Source organism: Coenobita brevimanus, chromosome 80 (genome assembly GCF_032717465.1).
Source record: "Coenobita brevimanus isolate Jiangsu-jjx chromosome 80, ASM3271746v2, whole genome shotgun sequence".
In the NCBI taxonomy this organism is placed as follows: domain Eukaryota; kingdom Metazoa; phylum Arthropoda; class Malacostraca; order Decapoda; family Coenobitidae; genus Coenobita; species Coenobita brevimanus.
Window position 1 is genome coordinate 11,597,795 of NC_137033.1, and position 25,122 is coordinate 11,622,916.

At 42.8% G+C, this 25,122-nt stretch overlaps 1 protein-coding gene across 1 annotated transcript in view; it reads right to left on the reverse strand.

The window, feature by feature from the left end:
* The window catches only part of LOC145409260 (cardioacceleratory peptide receptor-like), a 94,618-nt gene that overhangs the window by 44,735 nt on the left and 24,761 nt on the right, over nucleotides 1-25,122 (reverse strand). The window contains exons 4-8 of the mRNA XM_080279742.1: nucleotides 24,054-24,147; nucleotides 22,467-22,562; nucleotides 12,202-12,387; nucleotides 8,989-9,102; nucleotides 7,576-7,756 (exon numbers count right to left, since the gene is read on the reverse strand). Of these exons, the coding sequence (XP_080135868.1) occupies nucleotides 7,576-7,756; nucleotides 8,989-9,102; nucleotides 12,202-12,387; nucleotides 22,467-22,562; nucleotides 24,054-24,147 (671 nt within the window). The remainder of the gene's footprint in view (nucleotides 1-7,575; nucleotides 7,757-8,988; nucleotides 9,103-12,201; nucleotides 12,388-22,466; nucleotides 22,563-24,053; nucleotides 24,148-25,122) is intronic.

Sequence of the window (25,122 nt, forward strand, 5' to 3'; positions counted from 1 at the left end):
ATATACCGGTATATATATATATATATATATATATATATATATATATATATATATATACTAATAGAGAGAGCGAGAGCGAGAGAGAGAGAGAGAGAGAGAGAGAGAGAGAGAGAGGGGAAAAAGGACATGTTTGGAGAGCTGAAGCAGGAAAATAAGGAAAGAACAGGGAAGCATGTGGGATCGAGAAAGAGAGAGGAGAGAGGAAATGGAGAAAAAAAGGGAGATGAAAGAGAGAGAAATGGGGGAAGAGAAGAAAAACTGCATGCCAGGAAGAGGGACATTTTAATAAGGTCGAAAAGGGTGAAAAGGAAAGAGCTGGGTTGCACTGGGAGAAGGAAAGGGAGAGGAAAAGAGGAGAAGAAGAAAGGGCAGGAGAGGAAAGGGGAGAAGAAGGGGGGGAAGACGAACGTACTGTAAGAGAAGGAGGAACATAGGTTAAGAAAGATGAAACAGAAAGACTGGGAGGCAGGGCGAGAGGAAGACGAAACACACACACACACACACACACACACACACACACACACACACACACACACACACACACACACACACACACACACACACACACACACACACACACACACACACACACACACACACACACACACACACACACACACACACACACACACACACACACACACACACAGGAGGGGGGGGTGTAACTGATGATACAAGGAGCGAAATGAGAGAAGAGATACGAGAAGGGAGGGGAGAAGAGAAGAAAAGGGGAGGGGGAGAGGAGGGAGAAAGGGAGGAGAGGGAAGGAGAGGAGACAGAAAAGGGGAGAAGAGAGGGAAGGTGAGGAGAAGAGAAGGAAGGAAAGGAAAAGAGAGGGGGGGAAGTAAGTGAAATAAGGGGGAAGGGGAGAGGATGAGAACAAAGAGGGAAGGGAACAAGAAGAGAGGACAAGGAAGGAGAAGAGGGCAAGGATAGGAGAGAGGGAAGGGAGGAAGAAGAGAAGGGAGGGGAGGAGAAGAGAGGGGAGGAGAAAAGAGAGGAAAGGGGAGGGGAAGAGGGAGAAGGGGACAGGTTACGAGGGTCGAAACAGGTAGAGACAAGGAGAGAGTGGGGTAGCCTGTGGGGTCGGGAAGGGTGGTTGTAATTCATGGGCTGTTCTATCTCCCTGACAGACGGCACACCTTAAAGGGACCTGGGTTTTGCATTCATGAACATTCTTTAACCTGAGCTGTGCATGATCTCGCTGGTTTATAGTTTTGTCTTCATTCGTGAAGCTGCAGAACACCTCACAATCAAATTACTGAGAATGTTAATAAAAATACAACTAAACTATTCCTGGTATTATTTAATTGCATGCAAGGCATAATTATCGTAGAAACTAGCCAGAATCTTTTATAAAAACGGTGGCAGGAAAGCCCTGGAGTACAGTACAACCTGAAAGCGGGTACGGAGTTAGTGAAATTTAAGGGTGACGTGCAAAGTAAGGAGAGTGGACGTACAGTCGGGATCAGCAAGTCTCTCAGGTAAAGCAATATGGATACCCCAAATAACTTCACGAATTAAGCAGAAATGGAAAGTGCCTATCCCTTCAACCTAAGTGCCATACTGATTTAATTTTCCTTGGTACTCTGCGATTATTTTTACTGTAGGAGAAAATCCCAGTAGTGAAGGGTTAATGCCGGCTTTGGATGACCTCTGCAGAAGGGGAAAAAAAATCTCCTGGGTTGAATCGTATGTTGGTAGCGTCAATAAAGTACACAATAGGGTACACCATAGTAGCGAAGGGATTAAACAAATGAACGTAAACTCTCCAGCCAGAAAAGGTCACATTAACTTTACCATGTCAAATAACAGGAGATTTATTCAACTCAGAAGAAACCCTCCGCACGATGGGTCTCTCTTAATCCTTTCCGTTCCATAACCTACTTTCTTATATTATTTGTGGCATCTTCTGATAACTCCGCTTAGTTCGGGGGAGATTTTCTAAATTTGAGGGGTTGAAATTTCCCCGAGGTCGTCATCCCGGAAGTCTTCATCCAGGAAGTCGTCAGTGCTCAGGTTCTCATCCCCTTATTTATCTATTCATCGCATGAGGTTTCCCGAAGGCTGGATACAATCGTTTGGAGGTAGCAAAAATAAGTAAATACATACCTGTAATGTCACCAGAATGAAGGAGTTAAGATGAATAAACTCATCGGACAGTAGCAAAGATAAAATGTGAAGGATGTCACCAGAATGAGAGGGTTAGGTTGAATGAGGAACGCGTTATGCCCTTTAGCCGTATTCTGATTGGTTAAGGTGGCTCCCTGGCACCTCTTCCTTAGCGACTTATTTTCGGATATGGCTGGATGATATCCTTTAGCACGTTTCCTATGCTGAGTATGTTGACATGTAATCGGAGATGGAGAGTAATGTGTAAGCAAAATAAGTTGCATAGGAATAGGTGTAAGTGAACTTCCTTTGACGACATATATTTCATTCTTGCCACCACAAGACGATTTGTTTTGTTTTGTTAGGTTGGGATAGCCGCCCTGGTTATGGAAAGGTTAATGAAGGCTATAACCAATCCTTCGAAAAGCGTCCCCTGATATCCTTATATAATAAAAGTCGCCTGAAGCTGGCAAGACTATAACATAAAACACATCTGATTAAATGGTCTGTTGACAGCAAGAATAAAAAGGAAAGTCTGCGTCACACTGAAAAGGTTAATATCTCCGGGACGAGTACGCTTAAATAGGCGGACGTGGAAGCGGATTTGTAAGCCTCTTATTCACTTAAATCCGGGAGATCCCTCTTGACGTTGAACGAAGTCGTATGGAGATATCCGGACTGCCGCCACACAGGCATTACCAGATCCTCTTCAACAAAAGCCCACCTTCAATCATTCCTACACAAACAAGTTAAAAATGCCTACTTACCCACTTCACGCTCAGGGCAATAAAACATACTATGCTGCAATATCCACTCCTGATGTCCGTCCATCAGAAGTATCCTTGATTAGAGCTGATCGAGTTCACCTAGACTGGCTTAGATCAGGACATCACCCAACCCTCTTAAACTATCAGCTTAGAAATGGACTGGGTGGAATCACGGACGACACGTACCTCGCTTGAAAAACAAACCTACACAATATAACGCACATAATGTAGCACTAGACACCACACGTTATACTACGACGAAGACAACACCTACTGCGTAGGAAACCAATGGAACAACTCCATAGATGGACCGGGGTTAAGCCACAACAACAACAACAACCCATACTTTCAGAGCACCGACACCATATACAAAATCAAGACACTTCACATCATCACCATGCCCTTCAGAAATTATCAAAATCTGTGAACCGTGCTTTCCCTTCTCTTCTTCGGTTTTATTGATGATAATCTCAGAATCTGCAAGCGGGTTTCCCAAGGATTGCATACAGTAATACTCACAGATTTGTCCAGGTAAATGAAAAAAATGACAGTATAAGCTACTAACCTGCTTTTGGCTTTGAAAGCCAAGTGGTAGTGTGATATGTTAGCTTTGAAAAGAAAAAAAAGCTTTTCAGTTAAAGGCAAGGAACAGCTTAAGGATTGAATTTCGTTAAAGCAGTCTTAGTATAATCGTATCTTCCATAAGACCCAGCAGCATATAACAGAAACACTACCGTTATTACCACTGCATAGGTCTCAAAAGAGAGAGCTATAATCCGTTCACTTTAACAAGGCGCAAAATGCTATCGATCTATATTGAATGCCAACCTACAACATGATATTAACACTGCAGTATGGCGCTAATCACAAAGAAGTGCTATGGAAAGGATACAAAACCATACTGGTGATTTGTTCTGCAACTGAGCTGCGTGAAATAAGCTGCAAAATGACGAATATCTGCGTCCAGTTAATGTTTTTTAAATGCAAGAAAGAAAGAACCAAAGGCCAGGAGCCCGCACAGTTCCTTCCAAGAAAAAAATTAAAACAATACAAAAGAAAGCGAAATTCAAGATCCGTTCATTTCGAGATGCCTGGACACACTGTGTTTGAAAGACTGGAGATCATGAGAAGTAGGAAATACAGACAGAGGGAGACAGTTCCAGAGCTGACCTGTTGCATAAATGAAGGACTGGGAGTAACGGTTAACTCTTGCATTAGAGAGTTGGACAGAAAAAAGATGAAAGTTTGTTGCTAGAAGGGTGTTATGCACCGGTTGTAGGGGTGGTGGGATGCAAGCAGACAGTTCAGAGGAGCAGTGACCATGGAAGCAGCGATAGAAAAGAGATAAAGAGGCAACAGTGCGGCGAAAAGACAGAGGTTGAAGGGAGCCAGTAAGAGGAGGAAAGTTGACAAGACGAAAAGCCTTTGACTCCACCCTATTGAGAAGAGCTGTATGTGGGGTGCCTCCCCACACATGAGAGTTGTACTCCACACAGGGGCGAATAAAACCCGTGTACAAAGTCAACAACTGTGCAGGGGTAAAGAAGGTAGGGAGTCGGCTTAGCACACCTAATCTCTTGGAAGCAGATTTTACAAGAGATGCAATATGATCTTTCCAAGGTAAGTCCCGAGTAAATGAAACCCCAAGCATGTTCAAGGATGATGCAGGATTTAGCTGGATATTATTAAACATTAGTGGGTACGCCTGAGGAAGAACTATAGCATGTATTCAGTGAAGCTGGTGGGAACCTGTGTCCAAGTGGTGACATGTGAAGATGTGCGCTGCAAACTAATGCACGTAGGAGGATTACACGACAGCGGAAACAGAATATGTATTGTGTGCCTTGTGTCGGATATATGATAAAAGGAAAGGAGTGTTAGTGAGAATGAAAGGCCAGAGAGGTAGTGTGTTTTGTTCGGCTGTCGCAAGAAAGCTTATCATGGTACAGAACTGGACTCTAAAGATAGACAGATAGACAGACAGACAGACTGATATAGAGAAAAAGAGAGAGAGAGAGAGAGAGAGAGAGAGAGAGAGACAGAGACAGACAGACAGACAGACAGACAGACAGACAGAGACAGACGGACAGACAGACAGACAGACAGACAGACAGAGATGAACAGAAAAAGAATTGTGAGAGAGAAGAGTCTTAAACAAGATTCACGCCATATTGAAAGAAACACACGGAGAAAGAGGAAATGCGAGACAAAGAAGACAGAAATGAACAGAGAAGGGAGAATTTCGAGAAAGGAGATTTTCTAACAGGATACACAACCAGACTCACAGGGATGCGCAAAAACAAGTGGGTGTGGGGCAGGGGGAGAAGGAAGGAAGGAGGGGAGACTGTGTGTTTTGGTTGGGTGGCGTCAGAGGGCTTTAACAGGGCACAGGAGTGAATCCCCAGCATACTGATGGGGGTTACGGGCTTCCACAGGTCTCAACGCCTCGTCCACGCTCTTACCTATGCAACGCCGCTTCCATAAACACCAGGAATATATGCCTTCGTGGCCACAGAGATGCTTAACTCTTTATTTATCGCACTCTTCTTGGTTCTGTAAATGTTTTCTATGATTCATAACTTTCGTGGTCATGAACACAGATTGATAAAGAGATACACAGGAAAGAGAATGGATTAAGAGATAGGTAGATGGAAGAATTAGGCTGGTAGACAGACAGATGGGTAGATAGACAAATAGGTAGACTGATAGACAGGTAAGTAGGTAGGTAGGCAGGTAAACAGACAGGTAGAGGGATATATACAGTATAGTTTAATAGGCAGATAGCAGGTAAGTACACAGACAGATAGATAAAGAGGTAGATATATAAACAGACAGATAGACAGGTAGATGAACTGACAAATAAATATTAATTCTTTCCTATTGCAAATACAAACGATGCCAACTTATGCCACTGATCCCTTCAGCTTAACAGCTGTTTTCTCAGTGAACACTGATTTCTGCAAAAGCTTCAGATGTACCCTTCATCTTTCAGGATAAAAACTATATTATGTTACCATTTCATCCATCAGTATGCCAATATTAGTCTTCCCGTTTACCTTACACGTCAGCATCTTTTCTAATCGGTGACCAGACGAATATACTCAGCTTGGGAGAGAATATTCAAACTGGAGAGGTTGGAAACAGCCTTCATGAAAGTTTTCGCTAGAAGGCATATCCCATAAGTTGGACATAGTCGTCTAGCAGTATAAAGAGTAGAATAAGAACGGCATCTCTCATCAAAGCAACTTACTATTTTCAATTAGAGGAGCTTTATGTAGGTTGAACAAAATCGCCTCTAGGAAGCAAGATTATAATTTAAGTAGCTACAAAAAAATTGTAAGCCGAATGAAAATATCTATCGGCAGCGAGAATGATACACAGAATAACGTCGTTTGGCCTAAGGGAACTTAACTCGGCACACTACTGTCAATATATTGGTAAGGGATAAGGCTCTCCCCTAACCTGCTTCTTCCTCCGGCTATGTAACGTGATAATCGAATTCAGATAGAGAGAGAGAGAGAGGGAGAGAGAGAGAGTAATCTCCGCCTCAACAACATGTTTGGGTTAAGAAGATGGAAAATAAACAGAGAACCTTAAGAGAGTGATAAATTTCTAATAAGGAAGGCGCGAGAGGGGGGAGTATGAGAGTGTGAGAGCTAAGACATGAACAAATAACCACTGCCTGAGTACGAGTCGGAGAGGATGAGTGACTGAGGACAAGAGAGAGAGAGAGAGAGAGAGAGAGAGAGAGAGAGAGAGAGAGAGAGAGAGAGAGGGAGGGAGAAGCAACTTTAGCTTGTACTGATATTAAGAACATTTACCATACACAAATGAAGGAATTAACACTTTTCAGCTTCCGTCACTTCACACACACACACACACACACACACACACCTGGAAATTCTGCCTCCTCAGTATATAGAAATTTGGTAACCTCACAAGCCTACACTGGTGCTGTGATTGGCTTCGTAACATGCCTGATATATGAGGAGGAAGTTATGTTGTATTATGCATGGAACTTTCTTCTCCTCTGATTCATGTCTCTTCAGTAAAAAATAAATATTCTCTAGATCTCCCCCATCCCAATGTATATGAATCGAAGATTCTGGTGATGATGATGATGATAATGATGATGTTTCTTACGACGACGACGATGATGATGATGTGGCTCCTTGCGATAATAATGATGATGATGATGTTCCTTACGATAATGATGATGATGATGATGGTGGTGGTGGTAGTAACTGAATATAGGCTCAAAAATGACAAAAATTCATTTTTGAGACAGTGAGATGAGTCAGTGTGAATGAAAGTGATAAGGGAACTTTGATGAGGATCAGTGATGACAAGGTAAGAGACTGAGTTAGGTAAAGTTGTGAGATGATAACACACTATGAGTGAGAAATTAAAGCTAACTCACCTCAGATTCCGACAGATGTGAGGGTTGAAGAGGGAATGGATGAGTAATGATGGAAGATGAGGCTGGCTGAGTCAAAATTATGCAGCGTTAAAAAACTGTGAAAGAGGAAGTTAAAGTTAGATCGATTCCGATTTCGGCAGATGTGGCTGGAGAAGAAGCAGCGAATGAGAGGGTTGGCTGCGAGTTGAGATGGAAAATATGTGATGGAAGATGACACTAAATGACTGTCAGATGATAAGGCGGTGTGTGATAGATGGAATATTAAAGCCAGCTCACCTCAGATTCCGACAGATGTGGGTTGAGAAGAGGCAGTATATGAGGGGGTTGGCTGCGGAGTTAAGAGGGGCTAGGGACTGGATGAAGGTCGCCACTGCTACGTTGGTCGCAGTCCTTGGCACGTATCCGTACACTTGTAGGAGGTCGAAGCCTATGTACGGCGACCAGCACAGCACGAACACTGGTGGGAGAGGGAAGGAGAGTTATGGAGTGGGTAGGAGAGTGCGTGGGAGAGGCTAGGAGAGTGTGGCGTGGGGTAACAGAGTCGGGAAGAATGTAGTATAGAATGAAATTATTAGGGACATTGTGGAGGTGGGTAGCAGCGCCCAGGTGAGTGAGGGAGAGGGTAAAAAGAGTCGTGTTGAGACTAAGAAAGTAAACGAGTATGGGACAACGTGCAATAGGGTAGCAGAGTTAGGGGGAGTGTGGATTAGGAAAAAAAAAAAAAAAAAAACTAGAGGAAGTGAGGGACTGAGTAAGAAGGTCAGGGAGAATATGGGAGGAGGCGGGAAAGCTGAGAATGTGTGGGACAAGGTAGGAAAGTTGAAAAAATGTTTGAGAAGGTAAAAAAATTTGACAGAGCGTGGGAGTTAGGCAGATGATCAGGAAACGTGTGAGAGTGAATTCAAGAGCTTGTGTGGGAGGGAGTGTGGGAGAAGATAAGAAGTTATGGTACAGTATGGAAAAGAGGAAGAGAGTGAGGGAGAGTGTGGAAGTGAATGAGGGAAAGGGAGAGTGTGGCAAAAAGGAAGGATTAGCGAGAGTTTGGGATAAAAAAAAAAAATGATAAGAGTGTGCAGGTGAGTAAGAGAGTTATGGAGAGTATTGGGTGACTAAAAGAGTTACCGGTAAGGAGAATGTGGGAGAAGGTAAGGTGAAGGGCAGAGAGGGAGGGAGTGGTATGGCCAAGAGGAGTATAAAAACTAAAAACAAGGAGTGTGTGGGAGAGAGTAGTAGAGTTAAGGTGAATGTGAGAGTGTCAGGTGTAGAACATTATGGGAGTGTGGGAGAACCAGGGAGAGGATAACACTTAAATGGCGTGGGAGAGTTATGGTGGGTTAAGGAGAGGATGGGAGAGTGTAGTAAAGCTTAGAAGAGTGTGGGGAAAGCAAGCAAAATAGTACATTTTTTTTTTATGTATATACACAATACAAGTATATAATACTCAGGAGACTGATGCTTCATTTCACGCATAACAGATCAGCAGTATTGTGCTCTCAGCTTATTGTAATAATGATAATAATACTGTACTACTACTACTACTACTACCACCACTACTAATGATAATAACACTAACAATGGCAACTAAAACAACAAGAACAACAAGAACAACCAAAGTACACCTAATATTCTGACAGCAAGACTAATTGACAACACACAAGATAAAGTGTCCTGTCGCAGTAGTGTACTTACCGAAGACGATAACGAGCGTCATCTTCACTGTCTTGATCTTTGCCTTGGGTATGAGGCCCCGAGATGATGCCCTCCGCCCGTCCTCCTCGGACCCACACCCTCGCTGATCACCGTCTAGATGGAGGGAAGAGGGAGAAGCAAATGAATTGAATAAGGTGTCATTGAATAAATCGAGTACCTTACCCAAAACAAGCACAGTTAACGTATTCCATACACTTATACTGTAACGGTATATCGCTTTTACCCCACCAGCCCTTCACACTGTGCAGCCTCTTGAAACTCTTCCAACTAAACCCGCGACTGAATAAAAAATAATATGTTTAGCTAGGACACTCTTTCCACCTTGCCTTGACCCAAAGTTAGTACTGAAATATCATGATGATCATAATGACGTGCCATGAAAGAATGTGCAACGGAAGTACTGTCTCCTTCGGCCACTGAGATATGGGAATCAGCCTGCAAAAATGACGAAAATCTAGGCCATGTTAAGGGGAAAGAAGTATAGTTGGGGTTTTGTCTTTCCAGCGTTGTCGTAGATTCTGCTGATTAAAGTTATATTTTGCTTTCTGTGCTTGACTTTTTATGGAGGGGGAGGAAAGGGTGGGAGGAAGGGGAAGGGGTGGGGGTGGGGAGTGTAAGGAAGGCGATAGAAAGGCGAGAGTAGACGGGAGAGGAGAGGAGTCGTAGAGAATGAACGTAGAAAATGAAGGAAGCCGGGGTACAAGTGGAGGGTGAGGGTAGAAAGAGACGGGACGTAAGTGAGGGAAAAAGTGGAAGGGAGGGAGATGGGAAGGGAAAAGGGGGTACAAGTCTGGAGTGAGCAAGAGAAAATGCAAGATAGGAAAGGACAGAGACCAAGCGTAAAGAACATGAGGATTAGGATGAGGATGAGGAGGAGGAGAATGAGGTGAAAAGGGAAAGGAAGAGGAGGGGGGAAGGAACTGACATAGAGAAGGGATGGATTTAAAGGAAGGGAAGTAGGTGGAGGATGGTGAGTGCGAGGGAGAGAGGTTGGAAGAGAATAACGAATAAGGGAGGGGGGGAGGAGTTTGGAAGAAAGAGAAGTAGAAAATAATGAAAAGGGAGAATGGGAGAGAGGGACGTAGCAAATGGGAAGGGGGTGGGAGAAAAGGACGAGAAAGGGGTTCGGATGCAAGATGTAAAGGAAAACGAGGTGGGAGGAGAGAGAAGCAGGTCACGGATAGAGCAGAAAGAGGAGGAGGAGGAGGAGGGGAAGGTGGAGGTGCAGAGAGAGAGAGGGGAGAGAAAAAAGTGGGAGGGGAAAGTGGGCAAGAAAGGGGATAATGAAAAAAGGAAAGAAAAGGAATGGGGGATGATGGAACAGAACAAATGAAGAGGAAGATTAGTACTCATCTGACGCCAGACACACACACACACACACACACACACACACACACACACACACACACACACACACACACACACACACACACACACACACACTACAATAAACAAGTTTTATATCCACTTCCACACTCACAGTCTATACACTCAGAAGATGGCAGTGCCTTATCATACTCTCGTAACGCGGCTTCTTAATATGCACTCTGACTATACACATATGTTTTCCACGCACATTAACCACACATGAAACACACTCAAGATAAGCACACATGGTACACACGCACACATGGTACACACACACACACACACACACACACACACACACACACACACTAAAAATATTCAAGATAAACACACCTTAAGCTCACTCAACTTGGTTCCTCACAATATAAACATTCAACTCTCATGTACATGTAAACACACCCGCTACATCCAGCAATTAACATGCTCCTAAATCTAATATTTATTTACGCGGTTTTTACTCGCATAGTTTTTATTGTATTTGTCCTTCTGGGGGGTCGTGGACGGTATTTATTATCTAAATACATTTTTACGATCAACTAATCTCCTTGGTGAGTAAAAATTATCATGAATCAGTTTGCTCTGCTGTAATTCTCGCGTTAATATCCAATTTAGTTAGGTGGTTATGTGCTGAGTAGCTACAGCATCAAAATCACAATAACAGTTTAAACAATCAAGCTTATGTACAACTTAAGACCATGAATCTTTATGAACATAACTAATGATGATTACTGGTATTTACCTATTATACTTTACAGGTCTGAGCATAAACCAGGCAGTCCGTTCTCTAAGGTCCAACTGATCTAAGAAACAAACAGTTATTAGATTTTTTTTTTCCACAGCACGATATTTTCCTTTTTATTTCATTCTTGTTACTGCTAGACCACTTTCCAGCTAAAAAAAGATTACGGTATATCATAACCTTCGTTAACCCATTTACGACCAGACGCCTCCCGTAATCTGACAAAAATCGTCTGCATTTCAAGAGAAGAATATGAAAATGAAGTCCTCGGGCAGAAGGGGCTACATAATAGGCACCCAGAATAGCATTATCATTATTCCGAAAACTGTTTTTCTGGCTAATCATGTCAAATTCTAGGAGCTTAAACATATATTTATAAGAAGAATCCATTCGATTCTGATGTAAATCTTAAAAAAAAAAAAGTTTGCGGATAGTGTTATATACGAGAAAACTGCTGCCTGAAAAATAAGAAAAGATTAGTTATCACGTTGTTACTTTTCTTGATATCATAATTTCTGTCTTAACTCTCAAGCACTATTGTATGCTTTTTGAGAACTGTGTCTACTCCAGGAGATTATATCGACATCCTTCAATTCGAATAATTTTCTAAGTTGAATAACGTCATCGGGAGACAGCAAGAACGGAACAGAAAAAACGTCGTCGTATCAGAGGTGATGAGATGAAACAGAAAAGACGTCTCCGTATTATAACTCTCACAAGCTAAACTTACTGACCCATAGAAAACATGCTATCGGATTTGGTCCCACAGAAACAATACTTACTCACAGAGAAAATGTTATCATATTATAACTTTCAGAATCAATACTTACTGTCGCTCAGAAAACACATAACTTTCGGAATCTGTACTTACTGTCACTAAGAAAAGACGTCATCATGCAAGAACTTCCAGAATCAATACTTACTGACGGTTTGAGTGACCCAGAGAGTGTGGGAGGTGAAACCAAACCCCTCCAACTCCGCAGGATCGAAATTTCTCCTTACTAGAATAATACCGTCTGGAGCAAAAATATAATCGAGAAGACGCCATCGCAACAGAAGTCTTAGCTCTCATCAACGATACTTACTGACAGCTCTGAGTGCCTTGGTGCCCACCGTCATGATCTTACTCTTGGACCAGATGGTGTAGACGATGATGGCGTAGCAGGCGGTGATGATGATGGTGGGGAAGACGAACACGGTCAGGGCCACCAGGGTCATGTACACTCGCCACTGCCACTGCTCTGAGAAGTCTATCCAGCACTGCACCACACCTGGAGATAGAAGGTGAGTCAGTGGGAATGAGGCATGGAAGGAAGAGTCTGAGGGAGTGAAAGTGAGGCGTAAAGAGGGAGAGTTAGTGGGAGTGGGTGTGAGGCATGGAGAGGGAGAGAGGGAGAGTAAGAGAGGTCTAGAACATTTGCGACGTTCACTGAGCCACGCCTATGAGTATCTGGATAAGCTAGGTATCAATTTGGGTAAGGCAGGGAGAGCGTGTGAGGTATGCGGAGCGTAGGTGATGACGATGGTGGGGGAGACAAAAACGGTCAGAGCCACTAAGGTCATGCACCCTCGCCACTGCCACTGATCAGAGAAGTTTGTCTAGCACTACACCACGCCTGGGAGAGTGTTGGGGAGGTAGTGGGAGTGTGGCTGAGCGTAGGAAAATTAGAGCTGTGTGAGAAAGTGTGGGAGAGTTAGCGGGAGAGTGAATGAAGCACAGCGTGTAAGAGAAATCAATCCAGGCTTTTCCATGGTTGAGAGAGCGTGGTGGCGTTAATGGGAGTGCGGTTGCGTATGTAGAGTGTGACAGAGGTAGAGGGAATGTATGAGTGCAGACGGCAAAGTCTTACCACTTAATGTTCTGTGAAATTCATCTAATTGTGTGCCCTGCCTCTTAGAGTATGCGGGAGAGCCGGTGAGAGTGTGGGAGAGTATGGGAGAATTATGAGATTGTAGGCGAGATGAGAAGTGTTGGTAAGATATGAAGAGTGTAGGAGGGATGAAGAGAGTGCTGGACAGGTATGGAGAGTGTGGATGACGAATGGAGAGTGTGGGAGAGGTATAGAGACTGTAAGTGAGGTATGGGGAGTGAGGGAGGGAGAGGAAGAGTGTGGGGGAAGTATGGAAAATATGGGAGAGGTAGAAAGTAATATGAATCAGGAAAGTTGAATGTGGTAGAGGTAAGGGAGTGTGGGAGAACGAGGGGTAGATCACTTGTCACTGTCACTACTCACAGAAGTCCTGAACTATACTTGAGAAAGTGTGGGAGTGTTAACGTAGAGTTGAGTGAGTTAGGGAGAGCGAGGGAAAGTTTGGGGAGTTTGAGCGAATTAGGGCCAGCGTGGGAGAGCTTGGGGAAGTGGTGTGAGAGAGGTAGCCATCTGCAGCTGTCACTGATCGGAAAAGTCTATCTAGCACTGAATTATGCGTGAAAAGTGTGGGTGTGTGGTGAGGGGAGGAAAATGTGGATGAAGCATGGAAAGTGTGGGTGAGGTATAGAGGTTGGGTGAGGTACGGAGAGTGTGGAAACGATAAAGGGGAATATGGGTTATGTATGGAGAGTGTGGGTGAGGTATGGAGGTTGGGTGAGGTATGGAAGTTGGGTGAGGTATGAAGAGCTTGTAATACAGTGGATACAGGGGAATGTGGATGAGGTCTGGAGAGTGTGGGAAAGATATGGAGTGTGTGGAAGAGTTGAAGGGGATGTGGGTGAGGATCGGAGAGAGTGAACGAATTAAAAGGACATGTGGGCGAGATAAAGAGAGTTGGGAAAAAAATATGGAGTGTGGGAGCTAGGGAGTGGGGACACAACACTTGTCAATGCCACTACTCTAAGAAGTCTAACTATACTCCATTTCACCAAGTTTGGCACCATTAGTGATGTCCTCACCCCTGTAGTGTTGATGTAAATCCTCAGCACTAGGTGAACCTCTATGCTTTACCTTGAGAACCAGTATACTGTATAAAGACAATACAAAAAGGTATATCCAGTTCTGAGGACCTTTATCAGTGCTACAGATGTTGAGGACATCACTGATGGTGCCAGAGTCGGTGAAATGGAGTATAGTACTAACCTTTCCCATGAGAGTGTGAAAGATCAAGGGACGAGCGTGGGAGGGGGATGGAGAAGTAGGGAGATTGTGAGAGAGGCAGGAGTGAGTGAGCATATGACTTGGAGGGCATGGACTAGACAGGAAGAGTTTGAGGGAGGTATTGTGTGTGTGTGTGTGTGTGTGTGTGTGTGTGTGTGTGTGTGAGAGAGAGATGAGGTATGGAGAGTGTGAGAGCGGTAGAGAATGAGTGTGGGAGAGGTATGGAGAACCAGACAGAGGGTGAAAGCGGTAGGGATGAGTCAGGGTGTGACTGGGAGAGACAGCGAAAACGGGTGAGACAAGGAGAGTGAGCGTAATGAGACTACGGTATCATTTGTGTGTGGGAGAGATAAGGCAGGTGTTAGAGTCGTAGGATGAGATTTATTGTATTCTTTGCAATCGATACCTCTTTGATATCGTCATTGTTCACCTAAATAATAAACACCAGAATGTTGACGTGTTATGTGCACACACACACACACACACACACACACACACACACACACACAAAAGAGGAGGGACTTTGAGTGATTGGTGCTACGGGGCTTCCTAAATCCACAAGAATGCAGCTAAGGAAGTTTGGAAGGCGAGCGAAAAAAGAGAGAGAGAGAGTTGGCGAATGAGGGAGATTGTGAAAGAGAGCGAGTGGGAGATAAACTGGATCGGCTATGATCAGTGAAGTGAAATCAAGAAAATTGGGCGAAGGAATACGTACGAAGAGATTCTGGGACGGAAAGTATGGGTGGGAGGAGTGAGAAATAGGTTGTTCGAGGAATGGAGAGATTAGGGAAGAAGGAAAAGGGAGCAAAAGGAACATAGGCAGATGGGGGAGAGATGAAGAGGGGAAGGGAGGAGATCGGTGGGAGAGAGTGCATGAGAAGGGAGGGTACAGAGTGTAGGAGGATGAGGGGTAGGGGGATAGTGAGAGGGAGGGAGAGACAGGGAGGACTGAGACAGAGAAAGATGATGTGGGAGAGAGGAGGAAGGTGCAAGGAAAAAAAGATATGGGAGGAATGGAGTGTATAGGGTGGAAGGAGGGTATAGAAAGGATGGAGAGTGTAAGTGTGTAAAAGGGAAAAATGGATGAGTGAGAAAATGACATAGCAAAGGAATGTTTAACTGATGGAGTCTGAGTGGGAGGGAGGGAAGATTCAATCACTTTAGATCCATGACGCAAATAGTAGTTTATTTGGCTATTTCTGGACTATTTTACTTAACTTAGGATTCATTTTCGAACTCGAGAGGTCAGATATTGCCTCCATTAACCCCTTCACTACGTGGATACTCTCCTAAAGTAAGTAAAATTGTTTGTTGGCTGTAAAAATGAAATGAAACACACGTCATGATCGCGAAGTGATCAAGGAAACAGCAGAAGGAAAGAAAGGTAAGGAGAGTATGAGACAGAAGAAGAGTGCTGGAGGAATGGAGTGTGGGAAGGAGGAAGATGTGGGGAGAATGTGGGAAGGAATGGGCGGAAGAAAATATGGGAAAGAAAGAGAAAAATGGGAGTATGGAAAGAGGGTAATATAAGAAGAGCATGAAGGAAGAAGAAGGAACAGGCAAGGAGCGGGAAAGAAGGAATGGTAAGAATAGTGTTGGAAGGATGGATATATAAGGAAAAGTGTGAGAGGGGCGGGGAGACTGTAGGAGGGAAGGAGTAAGGAGAGATGAGTAAAGAGGACGGGATTAAGGACGGAAAGAGTAATGAAAGGAAGATGAAGTAAAGAATTTGTGGAATAGAAGCGACGAGAGTAATATGGGAGAGAAAGAGAGTGTTGAAGGAAATGAGGGTGTGGCAGGGGAGTAAATGTGGGAAGAAAAGACAGATATATATATATATAGATAGATAGATAGATAGATAGATAGATAGATAGATAGATAGATAGATAGATAGACAGATAGATAGATAGATAGATAGATAGATTATATATATATATATATATATATATATATATATATATATATATATATATATATATATATTATATACATACAGAGAGAGAGAGAGAGAGAGAGAGAGGAAGAGGAAGGTAGAAAAGAGACTGTTGAGGTGAGGGGAAGAAAAGTCAAAGAAAGAAAGACTATAGAAAAGGGAGAAATGGAAAGAATAAGGAGTGACAGGGACGGAGGGAAGGACAGACAGAGAGGGATAGACAGTGGGAGGTATGAAGGGAGAAACAGAGAGGGAAAATGTGAGACAGTGATGGAGGGAAGGAGTGACAGAGACAGGGAGGGAGAGACAATGGGAGGGAGGAAGGGAGAGTCAGGAAGAATAATGGACTACCAGCGTCATGAAGATCCGCCACTCCCACGCCTACGAGAAACGCCTGATCACATCTGGGAGAGATGACGGCAGCGTGGGAGAGGAAGGGAAAGCCAAGGAGAGTGCGAAAGAGGTAAGGAGAGTGTGGAAGAGTGTTTGTAAGCGGTAGCGTGGGAGAGTGGGAGAGAGTCAGCATAAGTATGGATGAGTGTGGAAGAGGAAGGAATAGTATTGTAGAATGCAGGAGACGAAATGAGAGTGTGGAAGATTGTGAAAAGGCAGCATAGCTTGAGAGAAAATAATAGTGAGGAAGGGAGCGAAGATTAGAGAAAAGGGATGGGAGCCAGGGCAATGGAGAATACGTTGAGTCAGGGAGAGCAGAGGCGAGGTTGGGAGAGTGCGAAAGAGACAGGGTGAGTTACGAAAAAAGTGAGTGAGTCAGGGCAAGCAGAGGCTAGTGCAGGAAGGACAGAATGTGGGGGAGTAGGAAAGTCAGGGAGGAAGAGGAAGGTAGGGATGGATGAGGACAGACAGGGCAAGTCGGAGATAGTACAGGAGAGTTAGGGAGAATCTGGGCAAGGAAGGGAGAGTATGGGAGGAATGACGAGTGAGAAATGGGGGGAAAGTGCGAGAGAAAGAGTGAATGTGGGAGGAAGAGTAAAAACCTTGTGGGAGAATCAGGGAGAGTGTCAGAGGGAAAGGGAGAGTGTGAGATTTAGGGTCAGATAGAGAGACCATGGGAAAGACAGTAAGGTTGGGAGAGTTAAGGAGAGTCTACAAGAATTAATGCAAACATGGGAGAGTGTATGAGAACCACAAGTTAGGAAGAGTCATGATGAATGTGGGAGAGTCAGAGAAAAATGATTAGAGAAAGGGAGCAAGAAATAGCGTGAGAGAATGTGAAGATTGTAGTATGAACAAAAAAGAGTGTGCGAGAGTGTAAGAAAACAACACAGCGTACAAAAGCTATTAAAAAGGTATGTGAAAGCGAATAAGAGTGCAAGGGAGTAAGGACGACTCAAGAGTAGTGTATGAGAGTGAAAACAATTGACTGAGAGTGAATAAGAGTGAAAGAGAGTGAGGAGGAGTCAGGAGTAGTATGTGAGAGAAAAAAATATGACTGAGGGTTAGTAAGAGTGAAGGATATTCAAGATGCATCTGAAAGCATGAGGAGTCAAGTGAATTAAGAAAGTAAGAAAGCAGGATGGTAAAATTGCAAAAAAAAAAGTAAAGGAAAGTGATGAAAGTGACTGGAGTTAGTAGAAGTGCAAGAGAGTGACTCAGAGTGTAAAAGACAGCAGTGTCAACCTCGCCTCATTTAAGAACATTTATCCCTCACTGTAGCCCCCACACAGGTTGCGCAGGGGATATAATAAGCATTCACCCTTTCGGTCCGGTGATGTGCTTTATTAATTTCTTCTTCCTCCGAACGGTTTTATTCAGCGTTTGGGAGACATCCTTTAGGGAACTGGTAAATGAGGGTTATATTATGTCCTCTACAGTTTCTCAGGAGCTAGAAGTGAAATACTTTATGGAAGAGGAGAGGTTAAGGGTTCTTCTGGTATACTAAATAAACCTCCTTCGCCTTTAAAGTCTCCGAAGGGGAAAAAATCTTAATCTTATTTATCGGTGAATTGTTTTTGCCTAGTTCTTAGTACAATAGATTTAAAGATAACATGAGACATCGTGACAGAACAATGCTTTTTCCTCAGATGAGCCGGTGCAGAAAACGGGTTATATTATGAGAGGTGCGTGAGATTTTGTATTATCTCTTCTTTAGCTAAATATTAGGCAGATTTCATCAAATTATCCTTCTGTGTGTTACTGATGCAAAACTGTCAAAATTAAATCGATACCGGTATAAACGGCATGCAAAACAATGTTAGGGTGTAGCCTAATATGCAAATGGTATCACTCAGGAGGCGATACGAAGCCTCCCATACTACTTAATACACGGTTCTCAATTCCAAAAGTTAGATAGAATACCCAGAAATACAGAGAAGTCAAGATCTGGGGAAGAATTAGGACAATGCTTAATATACCTCCCCCCGAATTCTGCAGGTCTTTTCTTCCGAGCTCAACCAGTTTTCTTATATCACGAAGATGCTCATGCTGGTGAAGCTGGTCTCATACAGCCTACATAACATATAATTCCCTGTTTTAGTCATTTCCGTTTTGAGAAGAGTATCTCCGCAGACAACTCTTCTGCCTCAGACAGCAATGGATCCAACAGTGACGAGAGAGAGAGAGAGAGAGAGAGAGAGAGAGAGAGAGAGAGAGAGAGAGAGAGAGAGAGAATGCATAAATGTGTCGAGAATACAGACTGAGAACTAAAAGCATAAATGTGTTGTCTCATACGCATATAAACATTCATGAATATACACATCATGTTGCATAGACAGATAGAGAGCTGTATACCCAGACCACTCAGACTTTACGATCCCAAGGAGGTGATCTGGGGGTCATAATGATAACAGACATTACTCTCTTGTCACAGAAGCAAAGAAAACAATATTACACCAAGCGCCTTTTATCACCACCCTCCTATCTCCAGGTTCCAGGAGAAAGAAGCATTGAAAAAAAAAAAAAAGACATCGACCACAAGTGATATGCCTGAAGAAAGACATATAGGAAGATATACAACAGTGCAACGACTGAAAGCACTGGTCATGTTGTTCTGAATTAGTTTACAGTTACTCCAGCCCGGTTTAGTTCTGCTATTGATCCATCAGGTGGAAGTTAATGAAGGCAAGTAAATTATGATAAACTGTATATGCAGCCACTCCTCTGGTTCTGTGACTTACATTATCTTCTATCGTGAACTTGATGCCATCTGCAGTAGCGCATACATGATTCTCTATCTGTCTCTGTATCTATGTATGTATGTATCTATTTATATATCTATCGACAGTCTCCTTAATCTCGAAAGAGGTGGCCACAAACGAATCGCCATCCCATCACCCTGTCCTTTATACCGTCTGGCTGTCCTCCCCAGCTCACACTCCTTTCTCTCATATACCTCTCAACCCCATCCCTTCATATCATCTTCGGTCTTCCCCTCCCCTTCCCTCCTCCACCTCACTCACACTGTCCTTAAAAATCACTCATTTTCCATCACTTGGGAAATATGACAATTAAGAAATAATTCATAATAGGCTTCTCGAGTTTCACCAGGCATAATGGAAATAAAAATACAGGGAAAAGTGTCTAGTTAAATGAAGCGATGCATTTCTTTAAAAGGTTTATAATCATGTGAATGAGTTTCCTTGACGTGTGAGAGACAGTAATGATGCTATGATATTCAACAACCTTCTGCGTAAGTATTTAGCTTCCGATTCCATGCAAAATATGTCCTTCAGTGAATAATAATATATTTAACATTGCTTTTTCTTTACCACATCATGGAGGACACACCAGCAGTGCAATACTGTGGTACAGTTTCTGATACATTACTCTTTCATATGAAGAGAGTATAGTGTGCAAATACTATTCACTTTTTTCTTGTGAAATATCCATGACAGTTTTTATACAATGCATGGTATTCCTGACTTTTAATTCTTGGATGGGTGAAGGAAAGAGGGAATCTTTTTGGTTTCCTATTCTTATATTATTTGCAAAGAACAGATGTCCTAGTCGTACTCTCCTCTGTATCACACATCTTCGAAAGGACCAGTATATCATTTGCTGCTTGTTTTGCTTTAGTACATACTGGATTAATGTGCATTCATCCTTGTTTGGGAGTTTGCCAACATTTATAAATAGTTATAAATTACAGCAAGACAGGCTTTCTGTGTAAATGTATTGTTAAATTTTGACTATGAGATTTTATATCAGCTATTACTTTCCATTAGGGAAGGAGGAAGATAGGAACGTGAAGAGGATTGGTATAAGAACTGGGGGTCTTATAATAGATAGGGGGGAGGAAGAAGGATGGGGGCTGCGCATAAGTAAGGAAGAGAAAGCATTAGCGAAGGTGGATTGAGTTTGTGAAGTGAAGGGAGAGAGGGGAAAAGAGAGACTGAGGATTGTGTGGCAGGAGAATGGTGTGGCATAGAGAGGCGCGTAATAGTGAAGGACAGAGCAACATGGAGGAGAATTGTTCATGGCCACCCCATCTGGGATTAAGGCTAAAAACAGACAGACAGGATGGAGAGAGAGAGAGAGAGAGAGAGAGAGAGAGAGACTGTGTGTGTGTGTGTGTGTGTGTGTGTGTGTGTGTGTGTGTGTGTGTGTGTGTGTGTGTGTGTGTGTGTGTGTGTGTGTGTGTGTGTGTGTGTGTGTGTGTGTGTGTGTGTGTGTGTGTGTGTGTGTGTGTGTGTGTGTGTGTGTGTGTGTGTGTGTGTGTGTGTGTGTGTGTGTGTGTGTGTGTGTGTGGAGAGAGAGAAGAGGAGGTGTCTGCCAGGGGAGAAGGAGCAGCACTTGACGGATGACACACGTAATGAGGAAAAGAAGCCAGGATAGACAGATGGAGAGCCTGACAGGGAGGCGTGCATGTGACCTGGTCAGGGTGGCGTGGCTAAGCTTGTTTGTATCCAAGATCTTCCAAGTATATTTCTAATGTCTGAATGGAGGACACCAGTAATCTAGTGTATGGTTTATTTTTTTAATTCATTTATTTTTCCTTCCTCTGTTCTGTTACTTAAAAAAATATTCTTTCTGATAAAGTATTAATTCCTTAAATCAGCCAAACAATACTGACAGTGACGGTAAGAAACAAACATCTTCTTCATTCTTTAAAAAAATACAGTAGGCGGTAAGGTCACAACAGGCAGCTTCAGTCAAAAGGTATTACTCAATTGCGAGAACAGAGCAAATGGACAACCAAGATATAGGCTCTCCTCTGTTTAAAAAAATAAATAAATAAACACACACACACACACACACACACACAATCGCTGAAAGTGACAGAAAGACAGAGGAGGAGGAAAACCTTAAAGCTGTATAGTTCACTCGACTATTGTTTTTAAAATGAACAAATGATTAAAGCCATCAATTATTATCCAAACACATTTGCCTAATTACTGACTGAATGCTGACACAAACAGGGATAAATTAAACTGACCTATCTATTGTATCTATTTATTTATCTAACAAATACTGTAAGTAAAAGAATTCAAATATGGCATTCTATTTCTCTCTGGGATACACCATAAATAAAGATAAATAAATTAATACAGGAAGGAACGTTCAGGGTGTGCAATACCTGCGTCCTCCAATTGGAGTAGGGGCAGAATCATCTGACTTTGCCCTGAGGCACTGGACTTCGACGGACTGCTCTCAAAATCGATATACTAGTCTACATTCTACCTGCATCCTTAACCCTTCCACCAGGTTTTGTCCAAATCGAATCAATACTGTCTGGGTTAACCTTGACCTGTGACCTCTACGTTTAACCTTTCCCTATGACTTTGATATTTAATTGACTTTTCAAAATTAAAATCCTTTCTTCTCTCCCTACCGTAATCCTCTTCTAAAACTTTGGTCAGAATCGAAAAAGAGAGCTTTCTGAATTGACCCTGTCATGTGACCTTGACATTTGATTTATTTTCCTCAGAATCTACAGGTCAACCCCTTCACTGACCCTCAGCATTTCAGCAAGATTGGTCTAAAACAGATCAAAAGTGTTTTAGTTATTTTATTCACACTCTGACCGTGACTTTTCATTGACTGTATTCAAGTCTGACTTCATTCGTACTTGCCCCAACCTGACCCAGTCCATCGAGGTAGGTCTAAGCCGGATAAAGATTGTTTAAGTTGATTTTGTTAGATCAATGTCTGACCTAACGCTGTGACTTTGACCTCTGGCATAATGCTTCTAAAAACAATAGGTCAATCCTTTGGCTAACCATCAACTCTTCCACACAGTTTGATTGAAATAAGGTGAAAGCTATTTGAGTTATAATGTTCAAACACACACACACACGTCGAATAAAACATAAGACCTAGTACAAAGATAGATATTTTGACATGTTAGGTATTCCTGGGTTCAACTTACCGTCAACTGATGCCTCCTTGAAGAAGACGAGGCTTGGGGATGCGAAGACGGCAGACAACACCCAGGCCGCTACTACCAGCCTCCGCGCCCGCCGCCCTGGGGAGAGGCAGAATTAGGCAGGAGGCAGGCAAAGATGCAGAGAAAAGTATAGATTAGGTAGGTTTAGGCAGGAAACAGAAGAGGTGTGAGGTTAGGCATGAGGTCGGGAGGGGTGCAGGGTGAGACAAGAGGTAGGCAGAAATGTAAGGTTAGGCATGAGACAGAAAGAGGTGGAAGGTGAGACAAGAGGTAGGCAGAGGCTTGGGGTTAAGCAGGATGTAGGCAAAGGTGATCAGAGGGAGAGTTCTTGAGAGAGAGAGAGAGAGAGAGAGAGAGAGAGAGAGAGAGAAAACGTACGACAATTTGAGCTTAAGCAGAAAGGAAGCTGAGAGGGAGACGTTACCATGAGAAAAAATATAGGAAGGGGGTAGGCTTAGGTATGAGGTTGATACAGGTGAAGAGAGGCATGTGGAAAGAATAATTATAATCTAAATAGAGTTACGAAAGCAAAATATGAGGTGTAAGATTAGGAAAGTGGTAGGAGAGTCAGAGGGGCCATGGGCAAGAATATATAGATTAGATGGGGTTAGTTAAGAAGGTAGAGATGTAGGGTTAGGCAGGGGATAGACTAAGTTCAAGTAGGGTCAGACACGAGCTAGGATGAGATAGAGGTCATGAGAGAAAAACAGAGGGCAGGCAGGGTTATACACAGGACAGGGTGAGAGATGGTTATGTTGGGGATAGGAGACATTCGGAGGGTGTGGAGAGAAAAGTATAGACTAGGCAACTGAGATAAGGTAACCAGGTACCACATTCACAAACTATGTTCAATTAAAGTTGTAAAAAATGGAACGCTCCTTAATTCTTTGGTATTCACTTATTTGCCAAACACCTCTTAACGAAACTAAAATGATTATCCGTGTGAAAAAAGGCGACGAAAATTGCTGGTTTAAAATAACGATATACTTTATTGGAGATCTGATTACTGAATAATTGTTTAACTGCTTTTGTTAGGGGACGTCAGTTTTATTTCATTTTTCCTGCGACAGGACAATTGAATTCAACGTAACTGAGCGCCCAGTTTCATGGAGCCTACACCTAACTCCTCCAGCTCAAAATTCTTCTGAGCAGAGTAAAATCGCCTCAGATACCAGGAAAAATACTAAATGAATACCATCACAGGGAAGGTGTTAAGATCCTTTTTGAAGACTTTTCCATGACTCATAGCTACCTGAGATGCTTACTAGTTGACCACAGCGATATTAAGACCGAACTCTGACCTTCATCCAGGACTCTGACTTTTTGACTGATCTACTGTACACCTAAACTGAGTCACTGCTTCCTATCACTCCCAAAAATGCATCTGCCAGGCTTGATATAATACTATTCTGGCATTCATGAGATCAGATACATACAGTGAAACCGACTGTATCTTATCAGTTATGCCGTCGGAGATAATCATAAAATAGTTTGTCGTTAACCAAGCCAGAATGACGTGTTCTGGTTCAGTGGGTTCAGATCATATTTCAACACTGTCCTGAAACTCACAGCTGCCTGAGAAGTTCATGGGGTGGGTGATAGCGTCATAGCGATCGATGCTGAGGGCCACCAGAACGTATGTGGAGGAGTACGTCACCACCACCTGCAGAGCGATAACAATGGCCATTTAACTACCGTACATATAAAGACATTAATATATAAGTAAATAAGCAAAGTCACCATCACCTGTAAAGAGATACTGAGTGGCAATTAATCACAAATACATTATTATACGTCAGTAAATATATAAAATCACCACCACCTGCAGAGAGATATCAATAGTCAATTAACCAGAAACACGTACATATATATATATATATATATATATATATATATATATATATATATATATATATATATAAAAGTAAATGAATCAAGTCACATCTCCCTCTAAACAGATAGAATTATGAAGTTATCAGTACCTAACGATAGACATAAATATCCAAATATCCTTTAAAAAAAAACAGATCTGCGGACTTCATAACCTGGTTTTACGTGAACATGAACAACGGGCAAATCAGCCCTGGGAACGTTGCTTTATTATGTACGAGTACATACACTTTCACATCTACAGTACACTGATGCATAATCTATCAATCAATCACTCTCCCATTTCACTACCAGACACTGCATCCTGTTTGGTGTGGCGTCAGGGAAAGGATCCCTATGCACTTCTGCTCCAAATCCGTAATGATCCTCCACCTCATGACACAACACCCACTCTTACATGCTCTCGCACCTTAACTCACCTACTCCCAGCCATACGAGTATCACTTTCATACTGGCTTCTAATCGAGTAAATAATTGTTTCCGTACATATATACTTGAACCAATGCATACACAGTTTTCTGTTTAAAAAAGCATATCTATATCTCTCTATGTTTATCTATCGGTCTATCTATTATATATCCTTCCGTAACCCATTTACCACTGTGAAGCCCTCCCAAACTGAAAGAGACTGTCCAGCAGCAGCAAGAATAGAACAAAGTGTCTTACGAGGGAGTAAAGACTTCGAAATAGGTATGGTGGGGGCGAAGGCAGGAAGAAGATACAGGATCAGTTATGCCTATCACTTACA